The 27903-nt window shown below is 44.2% G+C and overlaps 2 protein-coding genes across 2 annotated transcripts in view; one reads left to right on the forward strand and one right to left on the reverse strand.

Annotated features, from left to right (window-relative positions):
- akt1s1 (AKT1 substrate 1 (proline-rich)) overlaps nucleotides 1–23739 on the forward strand; it is a 46095-nt gene extending 22356 nt beyond the window's left edge. The window contains exons 5-6 of the mRNA XM_069912978.1: nucleotides 17897–17974; nucleotides 23437–23739. Of these exons, the coding sequence (XP_069769079.1) occupies nucleotides 17897–17969 (73 nt within the window). The 3' untranslated portion in view covers nucleotides 17970–17974; nucleotides 23437–23739. The remainder of the gene's footprint in view (nucleotides 1–17896; nucleotides 17975–23436) is intronic.
- The window catches only part of LOC138750839 (receptor-type tyrosine-protein phosphatase H-like), a 132441-nt gene continuing 124610 nt past the window's right edge, over nucleotides 20073–27903 (reverse strand). Inside the window, exons 21-23 of the mRNA XM_069912976.1 lie at nucleotides 25877–26034; nucleotides 25634–25769; nucleotides 20073–22765 (exon numbers count right to left, since the gene is read on the reverse strand). Of these exons, the coding sequence (XP_069769077.1) occupies nucleotides 22625–22765; nucleotides 25634–25769; nucleotides 25877–26034 (435 nt within the window). The 3' untranslated portion in view covers nucleotides 20073–22624. The remainder of the gene's footprint in view (nucleotides 22766–25633; nucleotides 25770–25876; nucleotides 26035–27903) is intronic.

The raw sequence follows: 27903 nt of genomic DNA on the forward strand, positions 1-27903 counted from the left end.
TCCACATTGTGTCTGTTTTTTTGACCTCGTTTATTTCTAAGGTGAGACCAAACATAGACACTAGGGACAAGGTATCATATTTTGCTGATATAGTGTGCAACTCAACAGCTTGAACACTGAATTTTCCAATTTTAAGGAACTGCCACCCTGGTTACATTCCACTGTTTCAATCTGCCCTGTTCTCGCAGAAGAGAAACCCAAAAATTGCAGATGCTGGATTCTTGTGGAACTCTGCAAGTCAAACAGTATCCAGGTCCTCACCCGAAAGTTTGACTACTTTCGACCACGGATGCTGCTCAACAGAGCTCATTGTTTACCTGATCTCTCAAACCAGCTGCCCTGCCTGTCTCTCTCCCTCTCCCACCTTCATTTTGTCCAGGATCCAGTCACGTGTTAGCCTTGTCCACTCCTCGCCCCTTATGCTAGCTGTCTCCCCTTCTTGCTTCAGTCTCAAAAGCGCCCCAACCTGAAAGGTTGACTCTCCATGGCTGCTGTCTGACCTGTTGAATCTCTCCAATTTCCTTTGTGGCAGTAGGCAAAGCAAGTGGTTGTTCTGAGGATCTTGATAAGCCATACCACTTCTCTCCAGCCTAGAAGGAAACTGTCAACCACGTCCATAAGAAGCAATCATTTCCCCCTCCTGATTATTCTTGTAATTAATTTTTTTTCTGCACTTTCCTAAGCTGCTTACATTTGGGAATTTAATTGGCCTATCAACGTACAGTTCTTTGGGATGTGGGTGGAGGATGGAGCACCTGGGGAAACTCATGTGGTCCTAGAGAGAATGTGTATGCCACACAGGTTCAATGTTGACCTAGCTCACTGACTATAACACAGCAATGTTTCGACTGTACCTAATGATTGCAGATTTATTGTCAGAGTACCTACATGACATCACATACAACCCTGAGATGATCTTTCCTGCAAGTATGGCAGAACTACCACTTACTGGCAAAAAAATCTACACAGTATAGAAATGTAAACAAACTGCAATACAGAGAAAAAAAAATCAAAGTGCACAGGTAAGAGTCCTTAAATGAGTCTCTGAATTTGTCGTTGAGGAGTCTGATGGTGGAGAAGTAGCAGCTCTTCCTGAACCTGGCGGTGTGAATCTTGTGGCTCTGATAAACCTCTCCTGATGGTAGCAGTAAGGACCGAGTGAGTGCTGGGTTCTGTGGATCCTTGATGATTGCTGCTGCTGCTCTCCAATGGCAGCGTTCCCTGTTGATGTTCTCGATGAAAGGGGAGAGTTTTACCTGTGATGACCTGGGCTGTGTATGCTACCTATTTGCAGGGCTTTGCGCACAGTGGGTACTGGTGTCCCCATATCAGGCCGTGATGGAGCCGGTCAGCACATTTCCTCACACTGTAGAAATTTGCCAGGGTTTCCGATATACTCCACAAGATCAGTCTCCAGAGACTCCTAAGGAAATAGAAGCACTGATGTGCTTTCTTCACAATGCCATTATTGATCTGGTCATGTAGAATTTTACCTTGTACTCTGCAACATTCCAGAAACAATAATGGTAGATAGCATTTGGGGAGATGCACGGTGAGAAATGGCACAAAGGAGAATTTCTTACCATTCAAAACATTGTTGAGACCTTCTGTGGCCATGAGGGCCTGCCTATTTTAAAATCTTGCAAAGATTTTGCAAAATTTTGCAAAAGGTGGTACCCCCAAACAAGGTAACACTTCTTGTTACAGTCTAGACCAGTGGTTTTCAAACTTTTTCTTTCCACTCACCTACCATCTTAAGCAATCCCTGTGCCTGTGATTAGTAAGGGATTGCATAAGATGGGATGTGGGTGGAAAAAAAAGTTTGAAAACCACTGTTTTAATCGTCCCTCATTATGTGCAGGGTGTCACAGCTCCAAATTTATCTCAAGCAAAATATTTCAGTAACAATTGGGTCTCGAGCAGGGGGTCTCAACCTTCCCTTCCCACCCACAATCCCTTACTAATCACAGAGCACCAATGGCATAGGTGGTTTGTGGGTGGAAAGAAAAAGTTTGAAAACCACTGTTCTAGACCAATGATCCCATTGTGCTTGGTGCAGCATTGCAACCTTCCAACTCTGGCAAGACTAAGACTGGCACTTTTGTCTGATCCAAATAATGCTGTGAAATCAGCCTGCGGATTAATTTCATGGAACAATTGTTGATAAGAGCAGGGAGGGACTTGACCATAAATTGTTAAATGAGCAGTTAGAGGATTTGATATGCTGGCTTTTTTTTTTAACCCTCCCGGCTGTGTATACTGGAACAAGCTCTTTTAATTGTGGTCCAATCTTGCAGTGTAATCACTCTTGTTTCACAAAGTCGGGGCTGGAGATTACGTGGTGCCAACTGCCGTCTCCCCAAGGAGACAAATGATTGTGTAACTGTTTGCATATTACAACCAGATTATGTGATATTCCCCCCCCTCCCCCCACAAACTGAATTTGTCTGAAGATTCAGGTCTGTACACTTTCAACTAGCAATCCGAACACAAACGGATGATTGTATCCTCTTAATTCTCGCTCCCTGTACGATTTCTGGTGTGTGACTAATGGGTGAACTGATTCGTTCTCTTGCGTTTCCCTTGTTAGAATGTCGTTCGGGCTTTTAACAACTACAAAGTATGTTGAATTCTGGTCCCTCTTGGAAAATGTGCCCACTATGTGCAGTAGTCTCACAACTGAGACTGCAGTGACTTGGGAGAGCAGCTTGAATCATCTACCCCCTCCACCCCTACCCCCACCCTTGTTTTCAGGTTTGGATGGTGGAGTTGCCTGCCCAATTGTTGCTCTTCTGTAGCTGTAAGGATCCGGCATTGCAAAATGAAAGGCCCTCTGATGTACTTAAATGCAGAAATACTGGAGGAGCTCAGCAGGTCTCACAGCGTCCATACGAGGTAAAGCTATAATCACCAACTTTGAGGCCTGAGCTGTTCTTCAAGGAATGAATAAAAAGCAGGTAGGCCCCTGAATTGAAAAGTTGGAGCAGGGGGAAGGCAGTGAAGAGCTGGGGAAGGAGCACAGGCCAACAGACAAAGGGTGTTGATTAGATATGTAGTGGTCACAGCCCCGAAGATCGCAGGCAACGCTGCTATCAGAGAGCAACTTCAATCATCAAGGATCCGCGCCACCCAGCACACACCCTGTTCTCGCTGCTGCCATCAAGAGATATTGGTGCGAGTCCTGTTCCTGTTCAGGAACAGCTGCTCCCCCTTCACCATCAGGCTCCTCAACGACAACTCCATCAGAGACTCTTGTGCACTTTATTGATTTTTCTTTTTGTCTCTGTACTGCACGGTTTGTTTAAATTCATTATCTGTTCACAGTTCTTTTATTTGCATGTTTACACTGTGTACATTTTATTTCTTGCACTCCCAATTAGTGGGAATTCTGCCACACCCACAGGAAAAAGGAATCTCAGGGTTGTATGCAATGTCATGTATGTCCTCTGACAATCAATATGAAAGGTGAGAATTGATCAGAGGAGGGGACGGCTCTAAATGTGGAGTTGGAGGAAAGGAGACAGGGAAAGGGGGGGGAGAGAACAAAGAGATGGCAATAGAGAGGGAGATGGGGGGGTGAACAGAAACCAGAAAGGTTGATGTTAATGCCATCTGGTGGTGATCCTCCAATTTGCAGGTGGTCTCAGTCTGACAGTGCATTAGACGGTGAACAGACGTGTTGGCAGGGAATTGAAATAGGTTGTCACTGGAAAATCTCCGCAGCAGACAGAGCTCAATGAAGCATCTCCCAGTATGCATCCAGTCTCCTAGAGCTGTAGAGGCCAAGCTGGAGATCCTGTGGGGGGGGGGGGGAAACATGGTGTCCATTTGGGGTTGACTTCAACCTCCTGATCTGGGATCGATCCATTTCGTTCTGTCAACAGGGCTACCATTTTTCAGCTGGCCCAACCCATTTTTCCAAATGATTGTACCTCAACTTTAAAAGTACAGTAAACTCCTGTTGTACAGAATTCAAGCAACTAGCAAAATAAGTAAGTAAAAATGTGGAAGTTTAAAATTGGCGCACCTTGCTGTTCAATCAAGCAATGTGCAGTCTCAAGCAACCAGAAAATTTACATCCGACATCTATCAATCCCTATAGGTGCCAGATACCAGGCATTTGTATATTGAATCTTTAAATCCCAACCCAAATCGCTGTCGAGACACCATTGAAACAGATGACCACCCAGAATTTATGCTCGAGTATCTGGAGAAGGGCCCTTCTAACTGTTCCCCACTGAGAAGCCTGAAGGTTTAAGAACTCAGATTATTATAGGCATTGCTACCCACAGACCAATCAACATGTGGGGGTTGGCTGTAGATGGCTTTGTTCTACAACAGTACCACCTGATAATGCAGAATCCACGATAAGAAGAGTTGCGTCACTTGGCTCCTGGTTCGCTCGGTTGGTGGTAATTCCAATTCCCCCAACTTTGCCCTTGTCACAGCGGAAGGGCCGGCATGCAAGATGTCTGCCACCTGTGACAAACGTCAACCTGATATGATCAGCTGAGCTTCCCACTCTGAGGGAACCACCTGGTCTCAACTAGATGCCTGTCCCTAACCTCCCAAGGCTAGAATTTGGAATCCGTCCAAAGCTAGCATTGTAGAATTCTGGCACAGATACAGGAGGCAAAGCTTTCCAATTGGCTCCTGTTTTCTGATCTTGTATATTACAAATTATTTGTTTTCAGAATTAATAGGACCATTATTGTTTGCCATCTGTATCAATGATAATGTGTAAATTGGATCAGCAAGTTTGCAGATAACACTTAGATTGGAGGCGTGGTGGACAGCGAAGAAGGTTTTCAAAGCTTGCAGGGAGATCTGGTCCAGCTGGAAAAAATGGCAGATGGAATTTAACAGACAAGAAAGAACATACACAGTAAATGGTTGGGCACTGAGGAGTGCAGTAGAAGGGAGGGATCTGGGAATACAGATAAATAATTCCCTGGAATTTTTGTCACAGGTGGATAGGGTTGTAAAGGGAGTTTTTGGCATTTTGACCTTCATAAATCAAAGTATTGAGTATTGGAGTTTGGATGTTATGCTAAAGTTGCATAAGATATGGGTGAGGCTAAATTTGGAGTATTGTATGCAGTTTTGGTCACCTAACTACTCGAAAGATGTCAATAAGATGGAAAGTGTGCAAAGAAGATTTACTAGGATGTTGCCTGGACTTCAGGAACTGAGTTACAGGGAAAGATTCAACAGGTTAGGACTTGATTCCCTGGAGCATAGAAGAATGAGGGGAGATTTGATAGAGATGTTTAAAATTATGAGGGGGATAGACAGTCAATGTAGATGGGCTTTTTCCACTGAGGTTGGGTGAGATACAAACCAGATGACATGGATTAAGGGTGAGAGGGGGAACTTCTTCACCCAGAGTGGTGGGAGTGTGGAATGAAGTGGTGAATGCGGGCTCAATTTTAACATTGAAGAAGAATTTGGACAAGTACCTGGGTGGAAGAGGTATGGATTGGGTGCAGGCCAGAGGGACTGGGGGGTGGGAGGGGGGGGGGAATGGTTCAGCACAGACGAGAAGGTGCTGAATGAAGCGATCGCCCAGTCTGCGTCAAGTCTCTCTAACGTAGAGGAGACTGCAATGGGAGCATCAGATGCAGTAAATGATCCCCGCAGTTTCACAAGTGAAACGTTGCTTCATTTGAAAAGGCAGCTTGGGACCGCAAATGGAGATAAGAGTGAACTTGTTTTCCCCCCACCCCCACTCCCTTTTTATTTGTCCCTGTGGTCTGCAGTTTTATATTTATAATCAAACAGTTCACGTGTGCACAATCCAGATTTTATTTATGGGTATTTGTATTCATTTTGGTTTGTCCATGTAGAAATTACAGCACTTTTAAATTCATAGTCTCCTCATTTCAGGGCCCCATAATGTTTGGGACATTTGGCTTCACAGGTGTTTGTGTACTCGGGTATGTTTAATTGCTCCATTGGTGCAGGTAGAAGAGAGCTAGGTTGGCTTCTAAGTGTTTGATCACCTTTGGAGTCTGTACTTGCCATTTTTCAACACGAGGACCAGTGTTGAGCCAATGACGGTCAAAGCCATTATGAGGTGGAAAAACAAGAATAAAACCGGAAGAGATTCCCAAAATCAACAGCTTGGAACATCATTAGTGTACTGGTGAGCTCAGTATTCACGGAGTCTGGCCTTCCAAGGAAGATCCCCACTGCTGATGGCAAGAATTGTCATCATAAATTAAGAAAAATACCCAAATATAGATCTGATGGATCAGAAACGCTCCTCAGGAGGCAGGTGTGGACGTGTCATTACTGTCCACAGAAGACTTCGTGAACAGAAATACAGAGGCTACGCTACAAGATACGAGCTACCCACAGAAAGGACGGCCAGATTACAGTTTGCCAAGAAGTATTTCAAAGAGCCTGCAGAATTCTGGATAAAGGTCTTGCGGACAGATGAGACCAAGATCAACCTGTATCCGAGTGAAGGCAAGAGCAAGGTGTGGAGGCGTAAAGATACTGCCTGAGATCCAAAGCATACCACCTTTGCCATGGTTTGCATCACAGGTGTGCTGTGGTTAGTCAGGGATTACTTAAGGTAGTATGTGAGTGGGGTTTAAATAAAAAAAGAGTTGAGAACCACTGGGTTAGAGAGGCAGGCCAATCACAGGGAAATGGGACAAGCTTGGGCAACTTGGTTGGCAAAGAGTTTGTCTGAAGGGTCGGTTTCCATTCTGTGATATTCAATTCCCCCTTTTACATAACGATCGCACTAAATTTGGCAAGTGAATGACTGGTTTTTAAAGCCGGGTCGTTCACACTGAACCAATAAAAGCTGGGTCAGTGCGACCTTCTTCAGAGAGACCCGGCATCCAGGCGCAAAAGGAGGCGGTGCCCGCAACATTACAGTGTTGACATCCCAGGAAGGCAGGTTAGCCTTTTACACTGGAGCCAATCATTACCTACCTTGGCGGATAAGTACCGGAATAAAAATAACCCCCCCACCCCCCATATCATGTTCATGCAGGTAAGTGAAATGGTAAAAAGACGGTTAATTGCTGTCTTTCAAGGGCAGTGTAAAAGGGTGCTAGTTGGAATCTGAAACACACTTCCTGTGGTGGTGCTAGGAGAAGGCACTGACAACATAGAAGCAGCAGATGGATGACCACTTGAATTGACACAGTAGAATAGACTATGTAGCATTAGTGCAAAAGGGTCCCAGATGATCGGGAATGGCGGGTCTGTTTATGTGTTGCATGAATCTGGGATTCTGTTCTATCAGGTACCCTCACTGGGGCAATTGTCAACTGCTACTAACTTGCATGTGTCTGAGGTGTGGGAGGAATCCAAAGCCCTGCGTGGGAGGGAAACGGAGCTCCGTGTGAGAGGAATCCCACGTAGGCGCAGAGAAAATGTGCAAGCTCCACTCCGGGGGTCGGGATTGAACTGGAACTGCGAAGGAGCAGGATGACTGCTGCGTAAACCAGTAACGTCCAGCTGTGTTCTATTCATCCCGGCTTCTTGGGCAAACTATTGGCTGTTGTCCTGTAACAGTTTTGTTCATCTTTAGTTTAATATTAAACTATATTTCTCATAAAAATTCTAAGTAAATTATAGTTAAAATATTCTTAGTAAATTAGTTTGGGTGGGTACATTAGCCTTTTAAACGGTACATGGTTCTTTGAGATAGAAGACGGAAGCCAGTTGGAGACGAAAATGGATGCTGATTGAAGTTAGAGACAAGAAGATGAAAAGGTTTCATGATGGTTCTTCCCTCCATGCAATTTGGGCATGTGACAAAGTGGAAAAGTTTTGGGAAGATCTAAATCAGGTATTAAATAAAATCACAAAGAAAACATACCAAAAAATCCAGAGATCTTTCTTCTAAGTAATAGAAGAAGTAAAGATCTAGGCCTCGAACTGGTGAAGCGCAAAAAAATTTATTATGATAGCCTTAGCTGTAGCAAAAAAATGTATGTCAACCTGGAAATCAGAAGAGAGCCTGAAAGTACAGCAATGGTACATAGAAATGAATAAATGTGTTCCATTAGAAAAAAAAACATATAATTGAAAATATAAAGTCACAGTATTCAAACAAATTTGGGAACCGTGCATGCAACATAACAGAGAGGGCCTACCGCGGACCTCCACCCCCTGCACTTTGGGGGGCCTCGCGCTCCACTTTCTGTCTGTAACCACTCCACCCCGGAAACTTCCTGCCAACGGCAGCCTGAGCCACCTTCCCCCGCGCCCTGGGGCTTCACCTGTAGGCTCTCCACCCTCCGAGTTGCTCCACCAGCACTTTTCGTAAATCTCAACCCTGGCTGGAAGCCTGTGGCCACCAAAAGCTGGCAATATAGTTACAAACACGGGAAATTTGTTACAAGCGAGGTGCGCATACTGCTGGATGAGGGCATTATCGAACCTAGCTCGAGTCCATGGAGGGCCCAGGTAGTGGTTGTAAAAAACGGGGAGAAGGCGTGGATGGTTGTTGACTACAGCCAGACAATCAACAGCTTCATGCTCCTGGATGCGTAACCTCTTCCACGGATCACGGATGTGGTGAATCAGATCACCCAATACCGAGTATTTTCCACCATTGACTTACGTTCATCCTATCATCAGCTCCTGATCCCCTAGGAAGACTGAACTTTCACGGCTTTCTAGGTGAATGGGGGGCTTTATCAATTCCTCAGTGTACCCTTTGGGGTCACAAATGGCATCCCAGTCTTCCACCAGGAAATGGACCGGATGGTGGACCAGAACGGGCTGACTGATACTTTCCTGTATCTGGACGATGTCACCATCTGTGGTCATGACATGGAGGATCATGATGTCAACCTTGAGAAATTTTTTCAGACTGCAACTCGGCTGCACTTGACCTACAATTTCGACAAGTGTGTCTTCTGGACCACTCTGCTCCCAATTCTGGGCTGTGTGGTGGAGAACGGGGTGGTCATGCCGGACCCTGACCGCATGCGTCCCCTCATGGACTTGACCACCCCCCACACCCAGAAGGCACTCGGATGCTGCCTTACTATTCCCAATGGGTTCCACACTATGCCAACAAGGCACAGCCACTCATCAAGACCACCTCCTTCCCCGTCAACTGAAGCCAGAGCGGCCTTCGACCGCATCAAATCGGACATCGCTGCTGAAATACTGCACACCATCGAGTCCATTCCATTCCAAGTCGAAAGCGATGCGTCTGACTTTGCACTGGCAGCCACTTTGAACCAGGCCGGCCGGCCGGTAGTCTTCTTCTCCAGAACCCTCCAGGGTCCTGAGAGCTGACACTCCTCTGTCGAGAAGGAGGCCCAGGCCATCGTCGAAGCAGTATGTCGTTGGAGACACTACATCACTGGCAGGCGCTTCATGCTGCTGACCAACCAACGCGCGGTCTCCTTCATGTTTAGCAATACCCAGCGAGGTAAGATCAAGAATGACAAAATCGCCAGGTGGAGAATCGAGCTCTCCACCTTTAATTATGAGTTTGTATTGGCCAGGCAAACTCAACGACCCGCCAGATGTGCTCTCCAGGGGGACTTGCGCCAACATACAACTGGACAGGCTGCAGAAACTCCACGAGGAGCTCTGTCATCCAGGGGTCACTAGGTGCGCGCACTTTGTCAAACCCTACACGGTCGAGGAGATTTGCTCCATGACCCGAGCCTGCCCAGTGGGCGCTGAGTGCAAGCCCCACTTCTTCCATCCGGAGAACACCCACATCATCAAAGCTATCCGCCCCTTTGAGCGTCTCAGCATAGACTTCAAGGGGCCCCTACCGTTGACCAACTGTAACACCTACATCCTTACGGCCATCGACAAGTACTCCCACTTCCCATTCACTGTGCCCTGCTCAGACATGACTGCCTCCTCAGTTATAGAGGCCCTGCACAGCATCTTCGGGTACCCCAGTTACATCCACAGTGACAGGGGGATCCTCGATTATGAGCGCAGAGCTGCGGCAGTACCTTCTGGAGCGTGGTATTGCTTCAAGCAGGACCACCAGCTATAACCCACGTGGTAATGGGCAAGTCGAAAGAGAGAATGCCACCGTCTGGAAAGCGGTTGCGCTTGCTCTCCGGTCCAAAGGTCTCCCCACTAGTGTCCTACACTCCATCTGCTCCCTCCTATGCACCGTGACCAATCCCAGCCCCCATTAAAGGATGTTCTCTTTCCTGAGGAAATCCCAGTCAGGTATGACCATACTGACATGGCTCACGGTTCCTGGTCCAGTCCTTTTATGACGTGACGTCCGGTACTCTAAGAACGACCCCTTGGTTGACCAAGTGACTCTGCTCCATGCAAACCTGCATTATGCCTACGTTGAGTACCCGGACGGACGGGAGGACACAATCTTGGTAATGGACCTAGCCCAAACCAGATCAGATGCAGTAGTGCCTATAACCCAACCTTCCCCTATTCCTTCTCCCCCAGGTCATGTGCTTGAACAGAGGGACCAGCACCACCCCACCAGCTCAAGCCAGACAGTTGACAATGCCATTGGGGAATTGAGCAAAGCAGTGGCCGCACCCGACAAGCCTGCTGGCGACACGTCTCCGGCAACCCCAATCCCGGCACCACAGTGGTCACGCCGGATGATCAGGCCCCCTGACTGGTACAGCCCCTAACCTCCATCCACCCTAGGGGTGGTTCTCAAAGAAGGGGTGAATGTGATAGTACAGATTCTACCACCAATGTGTATATGTACAGATGGTAGTGTAGGATGACTATGATTGGCTGAGAGTGTAGCCACACCTACTGGCAGGTCTTAAAGGATTGCTCCTAGCCAAGCCAGGTCATTCTGGACTGGTCAACCTACTTGTGATATGCTCCAGTCTTTTAGTTAATAAAAGCCTTGGTTTGGATCAACGTCTTTGGTTCTTTCAATGCGCACTACAGGCCTCCCACCTTTTTTTTTATTAAAAAAAAAACATGAAAATGAACTACCACCTTTTTCCTCCCCCTCCCCTTCTCCCCTCTCTCATCCAAGGCGGCTACTGTATTTACTCACCAAATTCATTAACCCTTTAAGTATACTCGTAAAATTTATTTCACACCCCACCCCACCATTCATAATATACCAGGGTTTTAGGTTAATTGGGTGACACAGGCTCGTGGCCTGAAATGGGCCTGTTGCCATGCTATTCATGGAGGGAATATGATTGTCTTTTAACATCACCTTCCATGAGCTGCAGTGAGATAACAACCAACACCATAAAATAAAGACTGTGGTATAAGTAAATAAACCAAGAGTAAGGACACCCTGACGTTTCCCAGCCATCTGCAGACACCACAGGGAACTGGAATCCCCAGCTGTGTGAAACTTGTAGGTCTCATGCAGACCCCTGCCCAAAGGTTTATGAAAGTGAGATGAACACTCCTATGCTTTTAGTAGGGCTCAGTGTAGAGAGTGAGTTACTGAACTCCTTTTTACCCCTCAATCCCGCTATTGTATTCAAGGCCGGCTAAAGAAACTGGTATGTTTAATTGGTTCTGCTGTTTGTTTTATTATTGACTGTCACAGGAGGAAACCAGAGCTCTTAGGGAGAGCGTACAAACTCCTTACAGACAGCGCGGGATTTGAACCTCAATCGCTGGAGCTTCAACAGTGTTGCGCTAACTTCTATACTAACCATATCTACTTCTTTAGCTTCCTCTGGCAACATTGAAGATATGAACAACCCTCTGAGCAGAAAAAAGTTGCCACCCCTTGGAGCTGTTCTTTGGAGCACAGAACGTGAGAGGATATACTGTGGAAAGGGGAGAGAAGGGAAACAATGCTTGCAAATTGGACTAACATCTTCTATTCCTTCCTGTCAGTGTCCAACCAGACGGCATCAATGATGACTTCCCCAATTTCCTTTAACCCCTCCCTCCAGCTCCCCACTCCTTCTCATCTACTGTCTTTCTTAGCCCTCTGGCCTCTTCCCCCTATCAGATTTCTCTTCTGCCCTCTCACCTGTATTACCTCAGTGGTTCTCAACCTTTTTTCTTTCTACTCACAGACCACTTCAAGTATTCTCTATGCCACAGGTACTCTGTGATTAGTAAGGGATTGCTTAATGTGGGATGTGGATGGAAAGAAAAAGTTCAACAACCACTTTTAATCGTCCCTCATTGACTCGTTATGTGCATGGTTTCAGAACTCCAGAGGGAATGACCAAGGACAATTTTTCTCAAGCAAAATATTTCAGTAACAATTGGGTCTAGAGCAGTGGTTCCCAACCTTCCAGTGATAGAAAAGGTAGGTCACATACATACACACACTTTGAAGCAAATCTTTTTTGAAATATTGGAGAATTCATATCCACAGTACTTTGAAGAGGAACTGTGAGGAATGCTATGTACAGTTCACGTAGGTGCTAATTGAAATGATGTTATGAAATGAATGGACTATTGTCTTGGAAGAACAACCAGAGCCAGGTTATCTGTTTTGGACCATTTTTCAAGCCTTTTGACCTCTGCAAAGTGCTCGCTCAGAGGTCATTGAGAGGTTATTGTTTACCGAAAACAACAGATGGAGCAGAAGACTAACTCCTGTTGTTTGCTGGAGAAGGTCGGGTGTTTTTGCAAGTGAGAGAGATAAGGACATGCTGCTGGGAGTTTGACTCAGGTAGAGAGAGAGAGACAGAAAGGAGTCTTTGAGTGTCTGTGACACAGAAAGCTGTAACAAGCCAGGAGAAGCTTGTTGGAACTGAAACAGAAGCTCCAGAGTGGCGGATGGCTGCAAGTGCTATCTGTCTGATGTTTCTCTTGGGATAAGAGGAACAGAAAGTAATTCTGTGGTAGCCTGAAAGAAAGAGGTTATCATCTGGAGAACCCTGATGGGGCAAGTTTCATCAGCAAGACATTGAGGTGATTAATGGTGGTACCTCAGTTGTGGAAATCCTGGAACAACACATCTCTCTCTGCAAACCCTACAAGAACCTTCCTGAGTGGTAAACATTTACCTTTCAAGCACCAAAGCCTGGTGAACTTTATACATGTTAAATTCTGTGCACAGTATAAGAATTGCCTGCAACAAGAGAACTTGAAAGAATGAGAAGTGAGATTGGACTGTGAACCAAAGAACTTTCTTAAATTTACACACACATTACATAAACGTGCACTTAAAATAAGAAGGGGGATAAGTTGGGTTTGTTAAGTTAATAGAGATAAGTTAGTTTGATTCTGTTTTCATATTTAGAGATAATTAAAAACAACTTTTGTTTAAGTAACTATTTGTCGTGGCGAATATCTATTGCTGCTGGGTCTTGGAGTCTTTTGGGCTTGTAACATTCCCTTCCAACTCACATCCTACCTTGAGCAATCCCTCACTAATCACAGAGCACTGATGGCATAGAGATTACTTAAAGTGGTCTATGAGTGGAGAGAAAAAGGTTGTGAACCACTGTATAACCTGTACTTCCCCCCCCCCCCACCCCCCACCTTTGTATTAGGGTGTTTGCCTGATTTTTTTTCCCCCCAGTGCTCCTGAGAAAGGGCTCAGGCCAGAAAAATCAACTGCCTTTTATTTCCTATGGATGCTATCCGGCCTGATGAGTTTCTTCAGAACTTTTGCGCACTGCAAGCGATTTGCCCACATTACATTCTATATAAACACACCAATGTGCACATGTGCGGGCATACACACGCAGTATACCATACACAGTAACCCACTTCAACCAATTGCTTCTCCTCTCGCTCCCACTTGTAGTTAACCCTATGCCTTCATCCACTTCGCATGGATCTTTGGACAGTGATTATGTCCAAGGAGGAGCAGGGTAGGATATCCCTTTTGTTTTCCTTAAAGCTTTCTGAGTGTTTGGGAATGTCAGACGAGGTCATTTAATAGAGCTCCCCTGATTTTCACAGATTGAGTGTGGATCAAGGCTAGGGAGGTTGTCTTTGACACAGAAGATTCCCATCCTCAATCACACAAAATAAAAATTAGCTGATGATTGGACTGAGGGAAAACTGCACCGTGAGCTCTGGACAATATTTTACCTCAATTTGAATAAGAAAGTGCGAAGATTTTCTGATTGGGAGTAAACATTCACATCACCCTTGGTGTTGGGGATGTAGCATTGAACAGTCTGCAATGCAGTACCACCTTCTGACACTGGGTGTTAGGCTGGGCTCAGGATCACACTCTTCCAACTTGGGATGCAAGAGGTTAAACTCCAGTTCAGGTAAAGTCTGTTTTAGTATAAAGTTAAAACCTGTCTCAACCACTGGCGTCACTAGGGTGGTGCGGACCGCACCAGGTGACATCATCAAAATGACTCTTTTTTTAAAAAACTTTTGTGCAGTGAAATGTTTTTTTTTAAATTAAAAATATCCCTGTGATTTTCTGTAAGCCCAGCTTCAATGTATCAATGTTCCTATGAGGCTAAAACTCTATGCTAATTTACTTTTTGAACCTTTTAATGCACGCCGGTCAGAGCTGCTGTTATTCCCCAGTGACAATGACGCTTCGAATCGCATGGTTTCGTCTGCGCATGCCATCAGCAAGCACTGTTGTTTTCTTTGCTGCTGGTGTTTTTACAGTCACTTCTTTTGTCAAATTTTCTGGTGTTTTAGCAAGAATATTGTGGTCACTCGCATTTGTGAACCTAGATCAATAACATTTTGAACAATGAAGTAGTAATTAAAGGAAAAGAAGGTTAAAATTAAAAAGGCTTCTGCTCAGTTACTAATAATATTGTAACTAAAAGTGTAAATTTAATTTTGCTCGTTGTTCATCACAACTATTGCTGTTCCATTCAGTGATCTATGGAAATTACGATTTCCGAGTAACATTAGAACAAAAAACATTACCAAGGATTATGTCTGGTCTGGTATGGGAGTAGGTCCATGGACGTGGAGTTTCTGCACTGGGTGACACCAGCCCTAGTGACGCCACTGGTCACTAGACCATTCCACACCTGACACGTATCCTGGTCTTGTCAGCTCCAGTAGAGGCCCATGTCTGTCCCTTGTGGTGTGGAGATCAATAGGAGAGACTATAGACCAGTGGTTCTCAACCTTTTTCTTTCCACTCACAGACCACTTTAAGTAATCCCTAGGCCATCGGTGCTCCGTGATTAGTAAGGGATTGCTGAAGGTGGGATGTGGGTGGAAAGAAAACCACTGTTTTAATCGTACCTCATTGACTCGTTATGTGCACAGTTTCATAACTTCAAAGGGAATGGGCCAATGACAATTTTTCTCAAGCAAAATATTTTGGGAACAATTCGGGAAGGATTCTCAACCTTCGCTTCCCACTCACATCCCACCTTCAGCAATCCCTTACTAATCACAGAGCACTGATGGCATAGGGATTGCTGAAAGTGGGATGTAAGTAGAAAGGAAAAGGTTAAGAACCACTGCTGTATATGGTGGGACAATAGGAGGAACTCTACGTCCATGAGAAGCAAATGATAGTTACGTAACTTATTATCAGCCCTCTGATGAAGGCTTTCATTGCATCCCATAATATAAATTTGTCTTTCACTGATTCTGTATTTATTTCAAAGTACATTTTAATTTGGCGCTCAATGAATTCTCTAAAATCCTGTCTTTTAAGTAGCATGGAGTTTAATCTCCATCTATATGTTCTTGGTGGGATGTCCTCCAGTTCTATTGCTAATTACAGGGTGTGTGATCAGATAACAATCTAGCTTTATATTCCGTTTTCCTAACTCTCCCTTGGATATGGGCTGACAACACGAGCAGGTCAATCCTTGAGTATGTTTTATGTCTACTCAAATAATATGAGTATTCCTTCTCCTTTGGGTGTTGCTCCTCCATATATCCAAAAGTTGCATTTCCTGCATTGATTTAACCATAAATTTGGCTACTTTGTTCTTTCTGCTAGTCTTTTGTCCAGTTTTATCCATCTTTGAATCCAAATTAAGGTTAAAATCCCCTCCTATCAATATATTCCCCTGCGTATCTACAATCTTCAAAAAATATCTTGCATAAGCTTTTGATCCTCTTCATTAGGTGCATATATATTGACCAAGTTCCAGAGTTCTGAATATATCTAACATTTTATTATTACGTATCTCCCTGCTGGATCTATTATTTCTTCCTCTATTTTGATTGGTACATTTTTATTGATTAATATAGCTACACCTCTGGCTTTTGAGTTGTATGCTGCTGCCATTACGTGCCCTACTCAGTCTCTCCTTAACTTATTACGTCCAACTTCAGGTAGATGCGTTTCCTGCATGTATCCTATATCTATTTTTTCTTTTTTCAATACATTTAATAGCCTTTTCCTTTTGATTTGGCTATGTATTCCATTAATATTTATGGTCATATAGTTCAACATGGCCATCTCATACTTCGTTTACATCTCATTTCTGCTTCCTCACCACCACCTTTCCCCTTTTTTATTTCTCAATTTTCCCTTTTTGAATTCAATGTATGACAACACTTCTAAAACATAAAATATTTCAACCACTCCCACAACTAAAATTCCCTTAACCCCAAGTGTCTCCTTGCCCTCTCTGAGTCGCCCCTTGCCCCTTGCCGGGCAACCACAACTCCCCTCTCCATTCAGATTGTGAACCTGTTCACAAGTGTCAACTGATTTTGCAGTGACTGTTATTCTCTCCCACCCAACTCCCTCCATAAAGACTTTTATCCTCACATTACAACAAAGCTCCCCTAGTTTCTTCTTTTTCTTTTTTTAAACCCCTCCTCTTTTTCCCCCCCCCTTCTCCCTTACTTCCCTTTTCTTCCCTCCTTTAGTTCTTACTTACACATTATTTTTACATCTTTATATGTAATTTGTCATCGTTCTTTGTTCTTGTTACATCTCTTCATCTCTCTTTCTGTCTTGCAGGCCTTCTGCAAATTCTTGTGCTTTCTCCGGATCCGAGAACAGTTGGTTTTGCTGCCCTGGGATAACTATTTTAAGCACCGCTGGATATCTTAACATAAATTTAAAGCCTTTTTTCCATAGGATCGATTTTGCTGCATTAAACTCCTTCCTCTTCTTTAGGAGCTCAAAACTTATGTCTGGGTAGAAAAAAAAATTTTTGACCTTTGTTTTCCAGTGGTTTTTTTGTCTTCTCTAATTTTATTCATTGCCTTCTCCAATATATTTTCTCTTGTCGTGTATCTCAGGAATTCTACTAAAACGGATCTTGGTTTTTGTTGTGACTGTGGTTTCGGGGCTAATGTTCTGTGTGCCCTTTCTATTTCCATTCTTTCCTGCATTTCTGGCATTCCCAGGACTTTTGGGATCCATTCTTTTATAAATTCTTTCATATCTTTGCCTTCTTCATCTTCCATAAGGTCCACTATCTTTATATTGTTTCGCCTACTATAGTTTTCCATTATATCCATCTTCTGAGCTAAAAACTCCTGTGTTTCTTTAACTTTTTTGTCACTTTCTTCCAATTTTCTTTTTAAGTCATCATTTCTACCGCCGTTACACGTTCTTCCACATTTTCTAATCTTTTCCCTACATCTGTTATGACCAGCTCTATTCTACTCACTTTTTCTTCTGTACTTTTCATTTCACTAAATTCTAGTGTCAGCCATTCTTTTAATGCTTTCATTTGTTCTTGAAATTTTTTTTAATCTATGTACTCTCCATTCATTTTACCTCCTATTCCTCTGTGCAGAGCTTGTTCTTCTTCTTCTGTGTCTGTTCTTGGTTTGTGTCTTCTATTTCTCTTCCTTGTATCTGTGTCTCTTCTGACTTTCTTGTTGAGCTGTTTGTCTGTTTGTTGGGTTTTTTTTCCATGGTTTCTTGATGTTGGTCCTCTTCTTCTGGGCTGGTTATCTGTTGTGTCTCTTGCTTCCTTTTTTCTTTCTCACCCCTCCCTTTCCCATTGCTTAGAAGCAAATGATAGTTGACTATCTTTTTCCTTCTGTGGATGTTGTCTAACCATTTGAGTTCTAACAGCATTTTGTGTGTTTCTCCTTGCAGTACGGAGCAACAGAGTTCTTGTTCTGAAGAGACCAGAGTCAAACAGAAGGACTATGGAGAAGCTGTGCTTTGATTCAGGTGGGTCTTGAGTGAACGTGGATGCAAGGAAGAGAGGGAAGCAGAAATCGAAGGAGGGGGAATTCTGGGGGCTGTTAACAGAGTAGATGGGGCCCTAAAGAGAGCATGAGTAGGGTCTAGGGGTCCTTGAGTGGAAGAATATCAAGGAGAGGGGCATTAGGTAGGAGACTGGAGAGGGCAATTGCCAGGAGGGGCACTGAATATGTAGAGGGTAGTCATGAGTGGGGCATTGAGGAAGGACACCTAGGAGACTAGAATAAGGAGGAACATCACTCAGTCGATGGCACTGTAGGGGGATTTACTGAGTGGAACAAGCATAGGGGCTATTGGGAAAGGGTGTACTGAGGAGAGGAATGGGACTGCAGGGAAGTAGTGCCCAGAATGGACAAAGGGAGAGAAGTTGTTTGAGGCATTGAGGGGAGGCCATGGAGAGGAGCCCCATCCATAAGCAGGAGGGGCGTGAAATTCAGGAAAGATGCATGGATTCAGGGGAAGGCTAATGAGGAATGGGATATCAAGCAAGAGCTCTGGCATTCCCTTCAATTGCATTGGGGGGAAAGCAGCTGGGTGGGGGAGGGGGTGAGTGAAAGTCTGCAGATTGATTGTAGTAAAAACACCAAAATGTTGGAGGAACTCAGCCAGACTTTTCGCGTCCATGACATTGCTGATGTTTCGGCTTGATCCCTTCTCCAGGGAATAGGCCGTGGGGTTTGAACCTTTCGCCAAAGACAGACAGACAGACAGAGACAGAGAGAAAGAGAGAGACACCCCTCCCTGCACATTTAAGTATTCATCTGTCCTTTATCCTGTCCCTCTCACTCACTTTTATACACATCCTCTCAAGAGTTAAGTGGCTGCGTGGAAAGTTATTGCTGTGATTGGGCTCCCTGCACTGTCCCGTGGTGGAACAGATCTAACTGGCGAAGTCTCGTGTGGGCGATATGACACAAATCTAGATTAGACAAATATTTTCTTAAGTAAACGATGTTCACTTATTGCCAATAAAGATCAGTTTTATATATCCCTTTTATAAGAGGGGAACGTATTACATTAAAATACATTGTAAATAATGCTTTGAACAATGTGGTTTTCTCTAGCACTGAACTTGCTTGGAAGACATTAACTGTGTTTTACAGGGTGTGTCTGTATTCTTCCTGGCCTTAAGAGTGATAGGGAGAGTCATTGAGTTCTATGGCAGGGAAATGAGCACTTCTTTCCTCTGGCACCTCATTTCTTTTAATTTTAATTGAATTTAGACAGACAGCATTGTAACAGGCCATTCCGCCCCGCAAGGTCGTGCCACCTAATTAACCTACAAACCCCAGTGTGTTTTGAACAGTGGGAGCCCCCAGGGGGAAAACCCACGCAGATGCGGGGAATGTACAGACACCGCCGGATTCGAACCTCAGTCCCAATCGCTGGAATTGTAAAGGCATTGTGTCAACCGTGCAGGCCCAACTACCCTCGTATAACCACCCACCCTCCGTGTGCGGGGAAAATGTGCCCTTCAGCGTTTTAAATCCTCTCTCCTTAAATCTATGCTCTCTAGTTTTAGACTTGCCTACTCTGCTGGTGGGGGAAACTATGACTATTTACCTTATCTATACCCCCTCATGATTTTATAAACCTGTACAAGATCCCCCTCTCAGCCACTTATGTACCATGAAGGAAAAACCCCAGCAAGTCAAGCCTCTTGTCATCATTCAAGCCTGCCGTCCTGGTAACACCCTCCTGAATCTGTTCAGGAATCTTTTTTCGACTTAATTGGGAGACCAATTCTCTGAGTGTGGTCTCACCAATGTCTTGTACAGTTGTAACATGATGTTCCTGCTCTAACTGACGAAGGGCAAATCTGCTAAACTCCTTCACCACCCTGTCTTTTTTTTAAATTATAAATCTGACTTGCAATTTCAGTTTGGACCCTTAGATCCCGACTCCACCATTTCACGTGTTTGTTTCTGACCTCCAGCAGCACATGATCTGTTCAAGAATTGATCAGTGATGGCCCAGAGCAGTGGTTCAGGACATGGGTTGAACCCAGCAAGTCCAAGTGCGTGAAACCACAATTCTATACGACAAACGCAACTCCCTCAGTAAATTAGGAAAAAGTGCTTTAATCAGTTAGAAAGTTGTGAAAAAAAATTATAAAATACAGAAAAATCAGAAGTCCTCAAAATTTCAAAGCTGAAATGGTCATTTCGTCTCCAAAACAAAAATTTGGATAAATGAGAATATCCGAAATGATCAGAAATTCTCAGTTATCTGAAATTTTTTCAGAGCCGAACTGATGTCACAAGTTTTAAAAAAAATTTAGAGAAACCTCTGAGTAGAATTTTGAGATCTTGGTGTTGGATTTATCTTATTTTGTTCAGATTGTTTTTTTGGTGAGAATTAAACATTATTTCATGCTTTTAAAAGTCTTCCTTTGTTGTTTGATGGATGCCACAAGTGATTTTCTGTTGCTACTGGACTGTTGTCCGAAAATATCGTTTATCCGAAATAGGCCCGGTCCCAACCATTTCGGATACTCAGAGGCGTATTGTACTTTGATTATAAACATACTGATTGATCACTGATACTTTATAGATTCGAGTGAGAATAGCCAGTGTGGGTGTTAATAAGAAACTATTGGAACAATCTAATCCACAGAAAGGGAATGGTCTTGTGTAGAATTATTGGTCGATTTATTGAGGTTCAGGTGACCTTGAGATATAACATTCTGAGGGGCTTGACAGGATAGATGCTGAGAAGCTGTGCTTCCATGAGGGTGGAAATTAGAATGGGGATGTTTTCAGAATACTAGGCTACCCATTGGAGCTAGAGATGGAACATGCTCTTTTGGTCCACTACGTCTGTGCTGAACACAAAGCCCAAATTAAACTGAAACAGCTCCTTGCACGTTGCTTATCTCTCGACTTCATGCATATTCATGTCTTTCTAGAAGCCTCTCGGGCACTGCCACGTTCTCTTCCACCACTGCCGCGTGGCACGCACCTAACACTGTAAATAACTTGCTTTGCACATCTCCTTTAAACCTTCCCCTAATTTTTTAATGCATGCCCTCCATTTCACCCTGAGGGGGGAGGTCCTGACTGTCTTTCTACCCCATCAATGCTTCTCACTGTCATAAACTTCAATCAGGTCACCCCTCACCTTTAAACACCAGAGAAACAACCAAAGTTTGTCCACACTTCTCCTTATTGCTTGGACCCTCTAAACCAGTGGTTTTCAAACGTTTTCTTTCCACTTTAAGTAATCCCTATGCCATGAGTGCTTTGTGATTAGTAAGGGATTGCTTCAGGTGGTATGTGAGTGGAAAGAAAATGTTTGAAACCCACTGTTTTAAATGTACCTAATTGACTCGTTATGTGCGCAGTTTCAGAACCCCAAAGGAAATAGGCCCAATGAAAAGTTTTCTCAAGTGAAATATTTCAGAAACAATTGGGTCTTGAGCACTGGTTCTCAACCTTTTACCCCTACTCACCTTCCACGTTAAGGGATTATGTGAGTGGAAAGAAAACATTTGAAAACTGACCTAAACCCAAGCAACATCCTGATAAATCTATTTTTACATTCTCCCTGTAAAGACCCAAAATTGCACATGCTACAAGAGTAGCCCGACCAAAGTTTTATATGGCTCCAACATGTCTGTGCCAATGGAGACACCTTTTCACCACCCTATCTACCTGTGTGGCCATGTTCTATGAGCTTTATATCTGGACCTCTAACCCTTCCTCTTACATTAAACTCCATTTTTCCATTCCTCTGCCAATATATACACAACTAATCTTTAACCTGTTGTTTTCTTTACTAGCCCTCAACGCTGAAGAACACCACAGATTACAGTCCACCATTAAGAATAATACCTTTCCTTTGCTATCTTCTCTTCTATGGACAAGCCAATTCTGAACACAAACTATCAATTCATTGTGGATTTCATGTTACTGACTTCTAGATCAGCTTACCATGAGGAACCTTGTCAAATGCCTCACTAAAGTCCACATAGGTTACAACTATAAACTCAATAAGATCTGACCTGCCCTGCTGACATGGTGACTGTTCCTAATCTGACCATGTCTTTGACTGTGTGTGTGTGTACATCCTATCCCAATGCATCCTCTCCAGTAGGAGTGCGGGAATTTCCTCGCTCAGAGGCATATACATCCAATAATTCCGTACCCTCGAGAGCTTTGGAGGGCGAGACTAAATGCTTTCAAGGCTGAGAAAGTGCGGGTTAATGGGAATTAGGCAAGAGAGTGGAGCAAGGCCATTGGCAGTGATCGCACCAAATGACAGCACAGTTTGGGGGCCTTTTCTAATGTTTGGTCCCTGTGGGAAGCTGTTAGTCGGAAGGCCACAGAAGCCCAAGTGACCACAAAATATGGGGATGGTTCTCTGTAGATTTTAGTGGAGTGGATCAGGGAATAAAGGAACAAGGTGCAAACAGTTGCAGATATGGTGCACCATGTATCCATGGCAACATTACTAACAGTGATGGATGTGGGGCACCATGTATCCATGGCAACATGGCTGATAGTTATAGACATGATGCATCATGTATCCATAACCACATGACCGACAACCCGTTAGACATGGGTATGCTGTGTATCCATGGCCACGTGACTCTAGAAAACAGTGCTGCGGCTCTGCCTAGACGCGGTGATTGTTTGCAGCCTTGATGGCGCTGACATTCTCGTAGATGAGATCTATTTGATTCTGGTAGATGGGCTCCTTGTTGTACCTCGTTTGAATCGTGTCCAGAATGCATCGATGTAGGAAGATGTACTGAGGCTAAAACAAACCAGAAGATGGAGAAATGAAAACGTTAGCGTGAGAGGACCGAGGCATCCATTTTGAGATCCAGCCCAACTTGTCCATCTCAACCAAGCTAGTCCCATTTCCCAGTCTTCACCCCATGTCTCTCTAAACCTTCCCTGTTCCTGTCTACCATGAATCCTGCCTCTATCACTTTTTCGAACAGCTTGTTCAGTGTATCCAGCATCCTCCGTATGAGAAAGGAATGCCCCTCAGATTCCTTGTAAATCTTTCCCCTCTTACTTTAAATCTATGGCCCCTAGTTTTAGATTTCCGTACACTAGGGAAAAAAGATCATGACTATTTACCTCCTCTCTGATTCTCATGATTTTACAAACCTTTGCAATGTTCCTTATAGTCTGAAGAGAAAGCCAGCCTCTCTAAAAATTAAATTCTGCAAGTCCTGCTAACAATTCACTGGAGCCATGAAGCAGTAGTCCTACTAGATATGCCTGTGCCATCTCACCTCTCCATGCAGGAATTGTGGCAGCTGATAGGAGCACAGACAGCAAATAGGTTGATGCCCACAGTAATCTATCAACTTTGGTTGTGCACTAAATACTTGCCACAAGGGAACTTTGCAGCTCTATAGACTAGAGAGAGCATTATCTTTCGCATCCACCTGAGAAAATACCTTTTCATTACAGGACTGCACGAGAAGAGGCGGTTGGATTTTGTAAAAGCACACAGAAACGCTGGAGGAACTCAGTTGAGCTCGCAGCGTCTGCAGGAAGTAAAGATGTATTCCCAATGTTTTGGTCCTGAGCCCTTGAAAAAAATAGCCCAGTCACCTGTGCCTAAGTTCGCCCATATTCCCTCTTGGCCTTCCCGATCTACATGCCTGCCTAAAAATCTCTCTTGAAAGATTACAATGGCCCCTGCTTCTATCAACTCCTCGAGCAGCTCAATCGAGGTACAACACCTACTGATGTCACTAAGGGGTGGGGGGGGGTGGGGTGGGCCTCACTAGGTGACACCATCGGAAGGGCTGACACCAAAATGTCAGTCTATAAGAAAAATATTTTGTGCAGTGTTTCACCAGACATGTATTATTTTTTATTAAAATATCCCTGTAGTCAGTCATAACAACAAAAAAAAATTTCTGTAAGCCCAGCTTGCATGTATTACCTACAAGGCTAAAACTTGATGCTCATTTACTTTTTGAATCTTCTAACGAGCTCTGGTCAGAGCTGCCATTATTCCCCAGTGACAATGATGTTTCGAATCGCATGGTTTCGTCTGCGCGTGCTGTCAGCAAGCGCTGTTGTTTTTGATGCTGCTGGTGTTTTTATAGTCGCTTTTGTCAAATATTCTGGTGTTTTAGCGACATTATCGTGGTCATTAGAGTGTTTGTGAACCGAGATCAATAACTTTTTTGAGAATGAAGTAACAATTAAAGGAAAAGAAGGAGAAAAATCAAAAAGGACTTCTGCTCAGATACTAAAAATGTTGTAATTTAAAAATGCCATTTTAATCTTGCTAGTTGTGCATCTCTCAACCATCGCCATTACATCCGTACATCATAATTTCCTGAGTAACATTAGTACAAAAAACATTACTAAGGATTCTGTGTGGTTTGGTCCGGGAGGAGGTCCATTAGGGGTGGGGATGACACCATGAGTTAACATACCAGGTGACGCCACTGACGACACCTCATCTTCCAATTTAGTACCCTCCAACCCACATAGCATTAACATAGACTTCTCCGTTCTCCGTTACCACCCACCACCCCCGTTGCTTTTCCCCCTCATCTGTCTCTCTCTCTTTTTTCCTCTGTCTCCTTTCACAGAGCAAAAATCAATTCTAACCTTTTTTTTAATCCTATCTGATTAACACCTTTGGTTGGTCTGGTCTCCATATCCTCCATTCTTCAGTCTTTATTCTGATGCCTTCCTGTTCTTTGCTTACACAGGTAGACCCCTACTTATGATAAGGTCTGTTCCGGGACTAGCATTGTAAGTTGAAACGATTGTAAGTTGAAACAGTAGCACCCTCTACCTTTTTAATTTAAATGCTGAAAACCTTTTGTACAACACAATTTAAAATGGAAAATAAATTATAACTCTGTGTTGTGTATCACAAGTGCAGGGAAACATCTTAACTTGAAATCAAAAGTACCTGATTCTCACTATTGTGAATTTGAAATATCGCAAGTCGAGACGTTGGGCGTCGGGGTCTATCTGTACTAAGAAGAAGGGCTCAAGCCCGAATGTCGGAAATATTTTTACCTCCGATGGATGCTGCGAGACCGGCTAATCTCCTGCAGTTTTTTTGCTGCAATCGCGTCGTCTGCAGACCTTTGTGTCCCACAGCCGCGATTTTGTGCACAAGTCTCAAGGTAGGGATGCAAATCCACCACCTTCAGACCCAAATGGCAGGATAAATACTCAGCAAGATACAGCCTTGCACCCTATGCTAATTTGATGAGCGACCCTGTACAGGAGCAACGTCTGTGTAAATGATTTTTCTCCAAAAGTTGGCCCGCTCTTTCATTGGGAATTTTTCCCAAAGTTAGGGTTGAAAAATCAGGGCCTGGAACTTGATCAGGGGCTTGGCAAAAGAGTGAAATTTCTTCTCTCAGAGGGATGGTGGATCAGTGGAATTCTTTGCCACAAGAAGTAGTTGAGGCTGGTCAAGATTGGTTAGATTTGGCCCTTGTGGCTCAGGGAATCAGGGGGAGAGGGCAGGAACCGGGAACTGATGAGCAATGATCACATTGAAGGGCCAAATGGCCGACTCCTGCATCTATTTTTTATGTATCTATGAAAGATTCTCAGCTGGAAGAGGAGATAATTGTCATGTCATAAATAACACCAAAGCCAAGCCAAACATGAAACTCCTCACCTCCGTCTGGACCATGCACGTCCGATTCATCCTCATTTTGTAGACAATCCCATAAACATCAACCATTGCCTCCTTATCCATCCGTTGCAGTAGATAATCAAGGGCTATTAAAGTGCCTGTACGTCCAACACCAGCACTGAAATTAAATAGTGACATTGCCGTGAAACGGAATGAACAGGTTTATTTATTTCCTACTCCAGAGGGACATGTAGTATTCGATAAACCACATCTTGGGCAGCTCACCTACAATGTATGACGGGACATCCTCCCTGACTGTTGTTTAGATGATTCCGGATTAGCTTTTGGAACTGCAGCAGTTTCTCTGTGTCCTCAGGAACACCATGATCTGGCCACGAAGTGAAGTGGAAGTGAGTGACTTTACGTGACTTGGAGTCGCCAACCTAAACCAAGAGGGCAAAGCATCAGCCAATACCCTTTACCCCTCGTCTGCCAAACATCACACCACCCAGTGTCATTGGGGCCTCTCCCTTCACTCAAGCAGCCATATTGTGGTGCCCACAATAATCATATCGACGTGATGGAGTGATTGAAATTCTTTAATTACCAAAGACCTGAGCATTATTGCTACACTATTTGGCCAGGTTCCAGGTACAGGGGCACACCAACCTTTATTGGGGAATCCAGGGATGGGTTCAGACTGGCCAGTCCATACATCTATGCAAATGCCTGTCTTATGTTTCTTTACCTGTCCCATTACTTTACAGACATTGTGCATAGAACATTACCAGTATTCGTGGCACGGTTGGAGTAGCGGTCAGCGCAACACTGTTACAGCACCAGTGACCTGGGCCAGGGTTCAAATCCTGTGCTGTCTGTAGCGAGTTTGTATCTTCTCCCTGTGTCTGCGTGGATTTTCCCTAGGGACTCTGGTTTCCTCCCACCATTCAAAACGTACTGGAGTTGTAGGGTAATTGGGTGTAAATGGGCTGAAAGGGCCTGTTATGTCTAAATTTATTTTTTTTTAAATTACAGCAAAGTACAGGCCCTTTGGACCTCGTGCTGACCTATATATTTCTACCAAAAAAATAAAGTACTAAACCTTTCCTACCCTGTAACCCTCTATTTTTCTTTCATCCATGGGCCGGTCCAAGAATCTCTTAAATGCCCCCAATGTTTCAGCCTCCACCATCTTCCCTGGCAAGGATTTCCAGGCACCCACAACCCCTTTGTGGGGGGGAAAATAATCTACCCCTGATGTCTTCCCTAAACCTTCCTCCCTTCACTTGGTACAGATGTTTGGTCACCCAACTACAGGAAAGATATCGATAAGATTGAAAGAGTGCAGGGAAGATTTACAAAGATGTGGGTGGCTGGGTCTGAAGGAAGGGTCAAACAGCTTAAGTCTTCATTCCCTGAAGAACGAGGGGAGATTTTGTCGAGGCATGCAAAACTGTGAGGGGTATAGATGGTGTAAACGCAAGGAGTCTTTTTCTCCCCACTGAGGTGAGACAAGAACTAGAGGACGTGGTTTAAGGGTGAAAGCTGAAATGTTCAAAGGGAACATTAGGGGGTGCTTTTTCCACAGATGAAGTGGTAATTACAGGCTTGATTTCAACATTTAAGAAAAATGTGGAGAGGGACATGGATGGGTGGGGCATGGAGTAAATTATCCCAGAATTCCAGTTTGGGCACATTTCATGACTTTATGACTCCTGAGAAATACATGTCCCAATTGTATTTGCTATATAATTCATTTTATTTTCAATTTAGACATACGTATGGTAACAGGCCATTCTGGCTCACGAGTCTGTGCCACCCAATTAACCTACAACCCCCCCAATACATTTTGAATGGCGGGAGGAACCAGGGAAAACCAATCCAGGCATGGGGAGAAGGTACAAACTCCTTCCAGACAGTGAAGGATTCGCAGCCCTGGTCGATCCTGATTGCTGGTGCTGTATCGGGGTTGAGCCAACCGTGCCACCCTTATATTATGGATGCAGTATATTTTAAAAATAAAAACAAAAAAGAAGGCAAGGTTAGCCAGAGACCAGCAGTAAAGAATGCAAAATCCCCAAGGGTTGCAGTTGATGTAGGTAGGGAGAGTCAATGCTTTATGTAGGAGGCGATAGGGATCCAAGAGAAAATATAGATCAGCAGGCTGGTGATGTATGGGAGTCTGTGCAATGGGATGAGCCATATGTTGTGAGGGATTATGGGCAGTGAACCCCAGCAAGGGGTTCTGCAGCAGAAGGACAGGCATCGAGCTGTTGGCAACTGGCGGGCGACGAGGTCAAAGGGCTCGCACC

This window comes from Narcine bancroftii, unplaced genomic scaffold (genome assembly GCF_036971445.1).
Source record: "Narcine bancroftii isolate sNarBan1 unplaced genomic scaffold, sNarBan1.hap1 Scaffold_282, whole genome shotgun sequence".
NCBI lineage: Eukaryota > Metazoa > Chordata > Chondrichthyes > Torpediniformes > Narcinidae > Narcine > Narcine bancroftii.